General features: G+C 43.5%; 1 protein-coding gene across 3 annotated transcripts in view; it reads right to left on the bottom strand.

Moving 5' to 3' along the window:
* Positions 1-1,147: 1,147 nt before the first annotated feature.
* The window catches only part of RARS2 (arginyl-tRNA synthetase 2, mitochondrial), a 38,536-nt gene continuing 29,757 nt past the window's right edge, over positions 1,148-9,926 (bottom strand). The window contains exons 15-20 of one of the 3 annotated variants that reach the window (XM_065833202.2): positions 7,113-7,180; positions 6,904-7,013; positions 5,634-5,729; positions 3,375-3,449; positions 2,403-2,466; positions 1,148-1,294 (exon numbers count right to left, since the gene is read on the bottom strand). In XM_065833202.2, coding sequence (XP_065689274.1) covers positions 1,208-1,294; positions 2,403-2,466; positions 3,375-3,449; positions 5,634-5,729; positions 6,904-7,013; positions 7,113-7,180 — 500 coding nt within the window. In that variant the 3' untranslated portion in view covers positions 1,148-1,207. The other 2 variants (XM_065833205.2, XM_065833204.2) reach the window with 2 other exon arrangements.

Raw genomic sequence — 9,926 nt, 5'->3', positions numbered from 1 at the left:
TCTCTGGCTTAGGTACAAATGAGTCCACTCAAAGCGTCAGACTAGAAGATATTTATCTGTACACTTTATCTCTAAAACTTTTAATGCGTATTAGGCTTTCCTTTAATTTATAAGTGCTGACTGTATGATTTCCACCTCCCTCATTTTCTGAGGCCTCACTCACTTCAGTCCTTCAGAAACTGCAGCTCTGCGTTGAGGGAAAACTGACTTGGGTGCTTTGGGCAGGCTGTTTACATTCAAAGTGGAGTCAAATATGTGACCAAGTTTATATTCTGGTTAGATTCTTTCAACATGAGTTAACGAGCTGGGTTTTACATTCAAGTGGGGTGTGTTCAGCACTGCAGTGACAAACACGGTTGAATTCTATTCCAGTGGGAGTGGATGTTCTGCTCTGCCTGTTGGCAGCTGTTCTGTGCGTGCAAACAGCGTGTCACCACAGTGCTGCCCTGGTGAGTCCAGGCCTTGGTGGTGGGGGTGGTGTTGTGCATTTCCAAGGCTGGGGCAGCCTCCTGCCCTCTCTTACATGTGATGCTCCATCTCTCTTCAGCGTTGTGAAGGCTCAGGGGTGCCAAGCAGCACCTGCCATGTCTAACCATGTGTACCGTGCTGAGGGAGCACTGTGGTTCCTGTTCCACCAGCTGGGCAGAAAACCCTCTTGTCCTGGTCATCATGGTGGTGTGACAGAGGAATGGGTGAGGAACAGGATGTGACAGCTGGTCTTGGCTGATGTTACTGAAGGGGGAGTGCAGTACAACAAACAAGAAAAAATCTCTGGCAAGGTCTGACTCAAGTTCGTTACAATCCACAGAGCACCTGTAGCTGTTGTACCATTAGGCTTAAGTAAACAATGGCAACTGCAGAAGAGGAGAACTCTGACCACTGAGGGCATCACACTTATTGCCACTTCCTCTGCCAAAAGGATAATATATTTACAAAGGTAAATACAGAGCAGTTCTCTTTTATGGGAAACACCAGCTAGACTAGTGTCTTAAGTACACCACTCCTACCAAGGGCCTGGAAGAAAGTGACTGTGGCAACCCTGGCCTCCCCCCAACTCGCTGTGCTGTGCAAGCTCTTCTGCAGTCAGTATGATGGTGCAGACAGCAGGTTTCTTGACTGTGCTACCAATAACACACAGGAGAGTATGTTCTCTTGAAAAAAACCTCCTTTTACTAGGAGATGTGACTTTACGCTGCATGCAGCCTCATTACATTTGAGTGACGGGCGTAATGCCAAGAAGTTTCATTCCATTGGCCAGAACCAAGCGTGCAGCTTGAAAGAGACGGAGCCGTGCCTGGAAAACAAGAATAGCCATCAGTGTCCGGTACTGCTGCAGAGCAAGGTGAAGTTCTCAGGAGCAGCCTGTCAGCTGTGCACATCCCCTGCCCCCATGCAGGGCACTGGGATTTGGACACACAGAATCCGAGTACTGACACACCAATGCTAGCAGCATTCACACCAGCTGTTGATTGATAGCCTACTGCAGTGCCCACAGAGGACACTTCTGTCAAACAAGGGATGCTGGAAGGAGGTGTCCAGCCCATTCTGGTACCCTCAGGGCAGAGTGACCAGAGGAGATGCCTGCAAAAGGAACTAGCAGTGACTAGAAAGTGAAAATCTTCCATGCACCACAGGCTGTTACAACCTGAGGATACTGCTGGAATCCCTCCTCTTGCTGTGCCTGAGTTAGAGGCTGTCAAGCCAACTATGGGCTGCTTTGAAAATGTCACTCTTCCTTGTCAATGTCTTGGCTGTTACAAAGCTGGCTGTGTGGGAAGGGCTCTATCAACCTTACTCAAAAAAAAACAAAAAAAAAAGGTTATTGAGAGCACAGCTCCACACTTAAGTGTGATTTTCTACCAAAAACAGATGGGTAACTGCTTTTGAAATAGATAAAAGAGGAAATTAAAAAGGCACTATAATTAGTATATCATTAACTGAGCAGTTAAGGAGTCAATACTGCCTGGGAGATCAGTAGGAAATAACTTGCTTTTGCTTAGAACTCCACATGAAGAGTTGTTAGCCTCAGTGCTTTAGCTAGAGAGGCAGTATAGACAACTTGTGCTATGTAGGTGGCAGGAGGAAGGAGAGCGACTCAGTCATCTCCTAAATCTCCATCTTCCCACATAACCACTAAAGGAAACCATCAGAAACTAACCAGCAGGTTAAATGCTCAAGAAGGAAAGGGGTTTGATTTGGTTTGGAGCAGTCATCCTTATGGAGCATTCTGTTTTGGAAAGGCACAGCCACGCAGAGCAACTCTTGCCATCCCAAATGGCTCCTTAGCCTGCAGGTGCATGTTCACCCAAGTGGTTACACCACTGGGTTGGCAAAGCCCTAACAGATTGTTCCTCTAGGATGCCCCGTGCAGCCTCCAGTCCCGTAACAACACCGTGCTGTACCTGGGCTAGTTCAGGGGCGCTGCCTTTCACAGGAAGAGTTTTATGTGCCATGGCTGCAAGGTGGCTGAAATGGAAAACACAATGAGAATGGTGAGAACAAACAAGTCTCTTGACAAGAGCAGCACTGTGGGGTACAGAAAGCAGCAGAACTGGAAGAGCCACAACTGCAGCATGCCAGAGCTTATTTCCAACAACCCCTCTCACCTGGCTGTGGGAGGGCATGGTTTTCTTCAGCCTGCATGTTGTCAGGGCACACCATCAACAACTTAATGCTCATTAAAAAAAAAAAAAAAATCCCCAAAACAATCTCTCCACTCTCCCAAAACTGGTCTGGAAAGATCTTTGAGAGCCTGCCTTGTCATTCCCAGGGTACATGATTCCTTAGACCATTTTCCTTGTTAAAGCCTTCCCCACACAGGCTCTACAGCATCCTCCTGCAAGTCTAATCCAGTGTTTCACTCTCCAGTTAATTGAACAGGTCCCTAAGGGGAACCTCCCTATGGAGGTCACATATGCAGTATGACTTAAAGTAATAATATGCTTTGTCCATCTCAACACCTAGTCTGAGATCAGTCGTTAAAAGGGGTTTGGACAGAATTTCCTAGCTGAAATTTTGTGATTTGAGAGGGTATTATCAGCTCAAATCTGCTCTCTGAGATATGATTAGTCCTGCATGATTTTGGGTTCTGACATGGTGTTACAGCCAGCTGACTTTTTTTTTTTTTGAAAGCAGTCATTTTCTGGGGAATTTCCTGGCTCCTTTGATCCTGGTACCAACCTTGATCTCTACTATTTACTATATTATTTGCTATCCTACTTTATACCTTTCCTGCTCCAGAGAAACTGTCCCACAAATTTACATCTTCCTGCTGTTTGTACTCTCTAAAGCAGTGCAGATGTGAGGGCTGCAGAGCCAGCTCAGGAAGAGCTGTCCTTACCAGAGATGGATGCCAGTATCAGCAATCACCTTACCTAAGTGTGAGAAGGTAGCTGACAATGTGCTTGGGTTGCAGATCCTGAGAAGATCTATATAGGACCTCATCATACCTGTGAAGACAGAAAAGGATTGTTTGGTGTTAAAGTGGTAGGAAGGTGTACTTTGATCTAAGGCTCATCAGACTTGCTTAAGTCAGAACAAACACACAACCCCAACTGCAGAATTAACAAAAACAATCTTCTGAACAAGACCTAAGCCATGTAATTAGCACACAATTGATTTTTTCTTCGTCGTTCACTTATTATAGAAGGAGATTGCTTCTGCTCCTCATCATGGAAACATCGTAGATGGCAGAGCTCAGAGAGACAGGCAATAGCAAAGAAAACAAGAACTATATTTGCTCCTGGAACATTATACCTGGTTTTACATTTCAACACTAACTATATGTTCCTAGGAGCAAAACCCATGTATTAAATAACCAAGACAGTCAAAATAGTCCCTTAGAGGATGGTGCCTTTAGTATTAGAAATGCAGCTTAGAATGTTAAGTAGCTAAAGGGAATCTTGTAACATTAGAAAAGACAAAGTGCATTTCCATAATCCTGGAATAAAATCAACTTGTGTAACACAGTATCAAACTGGATAATATAGGCAGAATCAAGGAGATCCACGTCTGTTCTCCATGTGTTCTGCTGTCCACTTGTGCACATCATCCTTTTCACAGCCTACGAGAAGTTACCAACACCTCTGGGGCTGAATAGATTTCAAATTCCAAGCGGACTACACACTACTTTCAATCTATTGTTCATTAGTCTGCAAAGTTAGTGGTATTCAGAACTGGTTAGCTAATTTTAGGGGCAAATGTTTGGTAGGTTTTCAACAGCAGAAGAAGAGCTGTGGGAAGTTGGCTTTTGACAGCTCAGGAGTGTTTATCATGAGAACTTTTCAGGAAGAATCTACTCATAGCCACTCACCAGGAGGAATGAACAGTAATTGTTACACCTGAAATCATGGGATATTTAAACATGAGTTTGTTAGCCACTGAGTGCCTTGACTAATAGATAACCTAAATATTGCTGTTTGCTGGAGGTAAAGGCCCCAGCAGATGTTTCATACATATGGTGCTGGGTCAGAGTCAAAGGTCTTTGCAATAAGCAGACCCGAAGCTCCATAAAAATAAGAGCCCTGCAGTGGAGCAACAACAACAACTTCTGGAAACAGACATATGTCTGGGATGCAGTGATCCCTGCAATCAACCTGAAACACATTAACCCTGTCAGTTTTTACACATGAGACTGGCAGCTATACACTAATCTGATAAAACTGAAGAAATAACCGACAAGTTGGTTTGGTTTTCTTTTTTTTTTCTTTTGTGAAATACAGTTGTACTGCATAAATAAGATACTACTGGTCTTATTTAGAGTGCTGGCTGGTCTTGCTGTTCCTCAAGAGAGCATGCAGCATACGATAATCTGCAGGCAGACCTCTTGTGGCAATTTAGTTAGCAATTATAGTTTTAACTGTGCAACCTACAGTTGCAGGCTGGAAGGAGCCACCTGGGACTCTGACATGACTTTTGGAAGGCCAGATTTTAAGCAGATGCCCTCAAGAAGGCCTTAGTGTGGCCAAAGGAGTTAACTCCCTGGTGCTGTGCGGTGCGCAATGCAGTATATAGGACCTCTCACTAGGAATTCTGAAAGATTCAATTACTTCCAACTCCATCACAGACACTCCATCACGGACAACTCCCCTGTCTCTGTATTTTAATTACATACCTATGAAATAATGAAAACAGAAACTGTTGAATTTAAGACTGAATTAATGAAGAATATTATTGCTATTAACAGGTAGTAGATGTGCATGTTCAGTAGCTCTGAAGGATGCTGAGCTACTCAATGTGCACCTACACACTCCATTTCACCTCAGCCAGCAGCACTTCCTTTCGCCTTTTTCACATGATAAAAACAGAACAAGAGGGACCAAGCAAATCCGCAGCCAATACTTATATAGAGCTTAGCGTATTTTTGTGAGGATGAGAAATAATTACAAGGCTCATGCACACAGATTATGCCTATGTTCCAACTATTGCTTTTTCCCCTCATACGGCTCCTGAAGTCCACAAAGATTTCAAGTGAAGGCTGCTGCTGCAATCAGTATGACCCAACGGACAAGCTGTTGCCTGAAACAGCCATTTTTCTTTTATAATCATGCAGCCTGTGTCTGTTCAACAGGCTGGCAGCAAATCCATAAGTTTATTTTAAGAGAACTGGTATTTGGAAAGAAAACTAGACAAACCTGAGAAGATGCTGAAGAACAGAGATGGCATCTGGCTCTTGCAAGCACGCCACATTAACGTCAGTTAGCTGCTCATTCCCATGCATCTGTTCTAAACTAAAATGTAAGAACAAAAAGCAAATATTGGATGAAAAACTCTTGTTAGCAAAGCTGAAGAAGAAAAACATTAATTTGTGTTTTTAAGAAAAAAGGGTAGGCATCTACAGCTTAAGCTGAGACAGACGACCTGACTTCAACCCAAGATAAAAACAATTTAAATTTGTGCCAGCCACTCAGTATTAACAGGATTAGAGAGATGCATGAACAACAGGTCCAGAATCTGATGCTAAAAGGATTGGGGAGGTAGCCAATACCCCAGTAATGGTACGTTAGAACGTCTCCTGCTCTGGAGACATTCAAAACCCGCCTGGACACATTCCTGTATAACCTCATCTGGGTATTCCTGCTCCGGCAGGGGGATTGGACTAGATGGTCTTTTGAGGTCCCTTCCAATCCCTGACACTCTGTGATTCTGTGATCAATACCAAGATGATAAGGGGGTACAAGAAGAACAGAGTACAGAGAGGGATCAGGCTGGCACGCTCCCCCCAAACACCATCTGCCAGTGCCATTGCCTGAGACAGAACACCAGGTTAGTACAGACCTTTGGCCTCATCCAGGAATGCATCTTACATGCTTTTATGAAAACACACATCCGCGTCTGCATTAAAAATGCTCTTACAGATCACTATAATTGATACAACTGTTCAAACTGGACTATTCTGAAATGCTTTTAAATAAAATAATTAAATATGTCCGGTGTTTGACCGGAGTCGACAGGAAGGGGTGTGCTTTTAACCTTAGTTACCAACAGTAGGAAATAACAGAATGTTAAAAAGATACCAGCTACAGCAGTAGCCAAAAACATTAAAGTTCTGTGATTTGGTACAGCTTAAATGTACAGGCATTTTGTTTTTTACATGAGTTTCCTTAATCCTAGGGCCACCATTCTTCATCACTGACACCAACTACACAGGGAGGCTGTTGTAGAACAGAGAAAGCACATGGGCAGCCGGTTCAGCCCTGTGGAAATGAGGTGGAAATTTAATTTTAATTGGCTTGCTCTTCTGTGAAGTCTCAGTGATTCCTATCAAACTCATACCTCTGCTGAAAAAGTGAACATGTGTCATGTTCAGGGAAAGAGTTAACACTACTACTTAACAAAGCAGTAAGTTAATGAGTTAAAAATACATGTCAAACTGTACTTTTGCATTACAAATGCTCCTCTTACCTATGGAGTCTGGCATGGGTGTACTGCAAGAACACGCCTGTATCTCCACGACTTTGAAGAGCTCTGTCCCAGCTAAACTGATAATCAGATGACAAAAGGCCCCGGAAATCCTGGAACAATAAATTAATGTCCCTTAGATATGGCTCTCCATCCCAATTTTTAACTTTTCACAGAAGATGCAAATACCTTGGGAGGCAGCTCAGACTCACCTGAATAATTAGTGCCGCAAGACCAACTTTCTCTGCTGTCTCCATAGGGTTTTCTATCTCTTTGGTAGCTGAAAAGAAACAGATAAAAAGAAATCCTAAGTCTGTAGTAGCATCACAACTCCCTTGTTCAGACTTAGGGATGCCAATAAAACAGCTTCTTGAAAAAGTGTGAGCTAGCAATATGGAAATCGTCAGGATGCTTACAGCAAGAATCCCAGGATGTAAAACTTTCATAAAAGCTGAGATACAGCTATTTCAGATGGGCTTTTCCCCACTTCCCCTCGTACTTGCAATGCAGATTTTAAAGTCAGAAGGGTTCATTTCAAAAGCCTAGATAGACTACAATGAGTTTCTCTTCACAATTCAGACAGCCAGTCTCAGGAGGAGAATGACAGAGCAATTCAGATTTTGTTTAAAAACTCCAAAGGAGGCATAAATAGTCAAAGAAAAATTGTTCCAATGGCTAATGGAGCAGTCGAATGTACATTTAGGGAGTATTCAGACCATCCACTGTAGCTGTCTAAACTGACTATACTGAGACAAGGTGAACTCAGAGAATCATAGAATAGTTTGGGTTGGAAGGGACCTTCAGAGGTCATCTAGTCCAAGCCCCTGCCATGGGCAGGGACATCTTCAACTGGATTAGGTTACTCAAAGCCTCGTCCATTCTGACCTTGAACACTTCCAGGGATGGGGCATCTACAACTTTTCTGGGTAACCCAAGTGTCGCACCACCCTCATCATAAAAAAAAAAAAAAATATTTCAGTCTAAACCTACTCTTTTTGAGTTTAAAACCATTGTACCTTGTACTGTCACTACAGGCCCTGGTAAAAAAAAAGTATTTCTCCATCTTTCATATAAGCTCCCTTTATATAATGAAAGGCTGCAGTAACAAGGTCTCCCCAGAGCTTTCTCTTCTCCAGGCTGAACAACCCCAACTCTCTCAGCCTGTTTTCATAGAGGAGGGGCTCCAGCCCTCTGACCATCTTGGTGGCCTCCTCTGGACTTGGTCCAACAGGTCCATGTCCTTCCTATGATGAGGGCTTCAGAGCTGGATGCAGTACTCTCGATGGGGCCTCACCAGAGCAGAGGGCAGACTCACCCTCCTTGACCTGCTGGCCACACTTCTTTTGATGCAGTCCAGGATACGGTTGGCTTTCTGAGCTGCACATACGTTATTACCAGCTTATGTCCAATTTTTCACCCAGCAGTACCCCTAAGTCCCTCTCGGGAGGGCTGCTCTCTATCCCTTCATCCCCCAGGCTGTACTGATACCAGGGATTGCTATGACCTTGGCCTTCTTGAACTTCATGAGGTTTGCACAGGCCCACTCCTCAAGCCCGTCCAGGTCCCTCTGGATGGCATCCCATCCCTCAGGCACGTCAGCTGCACCACTCAGCTTGGTGTCATCTGCAAACTTGCTGAGAGTGCACTCAATCCCACTGTCTATGTCACTGATGAAGATATTAGATAGTACTGGTCCCAGTACAGACCCTTGAGGGACACCGCTTCTTACTGGTCTCCACCTTGGACACTGAGCAATAGCCATGGCCATCCAGCCAGTTCCTCATCCCATCCACCTAACAGTCCATGCATTAAATGAGTATCTCTCCAATTTAGAAGTAGGAATGTTGTGGGAGACCATATCAAAGGCCTTACAGAAGTCCAGGCAGATGACATCTATAGCTCTTCCCTTGTCCATTGGTACAGTCACTCCATCATAGAAGGCCACCAGATCAGTCAGGCACAATTTGCTCTCCTCCCTGGGTACAAGAACCTCTCCAAACAGACTGAACTTAAGTCTATCATTACAAAATCTAATTAATCTGGAAGAGCCTAAGAAATAATATACTTAAAGCAGCTGCAGAGACATGTCTGCAAAGCTATTTCCAGCTTTTTCACAACTCAAGTGATATTCTTCAGCAGACAACAGCATGCTCTTTGTGTACAGAAATTCATCAAAGGGTTTGTTTCATTCCCTGTCTCCCAGGGAAGTTCACAGGGCCAAGCTGGTGCTCCAGTTCATGAGAAGTACAGTAAACTTGCCTATATAAGAGCACTTCAGTTGCTACATCTTCTGGGAAATCGATTACTTGTGTTTGGACCCATAATCTTGCCTAGTGAAAAGGTGATGCTTTTGACATACGTAATGCTGTTATTAAACTCAGGTCACACTGTGCTCTACCAGGATCTCCTCTTCCTGTTTGTCTCTACTGGAGAGAAAGGAGGATTCTTATCAGCCTTTTACACAGCAAATCTGTTCCACTTTAGCAAGGGCTAAGTCCATTTTTTTTTATTGTGGTATATATAATCTATTAAATTTGCAGAGTTCAGCTTATGATTTCCTGTCCCAGGTGATTTCCTACTAACAACAGAATATGGAGAATTCAGCTGGTCCCTTAAGGCACCACTTAAGCTAAACCAGGTCTGCAGTACAGTTTTAGTCCTTAGATTTCTGTCTTTTGCTTTGCTATTTCTTTGTGCCAGGTCAGCAAAACCAATTGAGACAACTTTGAGTAGTTCACACTACTCATAGCTTTCCTATTTACAAAATTTAGAAAGGACTAAACTTGGAAAATGTGGGGACAGTTCATGGCCCCGAGAAATCCAAGACTGGCCTTTCATTCTCAAAGACATATGTTTAGATCATGTTATTACATTTCATAACTGAAATTTGTTTCAAAACAGGACTGTCTCAGAATTCAGACTTTTGTTTAGATGCTTCAAGAGACACAGACAAAGCTGTCTAAGAGAAAGTGAAGCAGTAAAGGAAATAATAGGCATTCTAGAGAGTAACTACTGCAGAATTCATT

This window comes from Patagioenas fasciata, chromosome 3 (genome assembly GCF_037038585.1).
Source record: "Patagioenas fasciata isolate bPatFas1 chromosome 3, bPatFas1.hap1, whole genome shotgun sequence".
Lineage (NCBI taxonomy): Eukaryota > Metazoa > Chordata > Aves > Columbiformes > Columbidae > Patagioenas > Patagioenas fasciata.
This window is presented reverse-complemented; position numbering and strand designations above follow the sequence as displayed.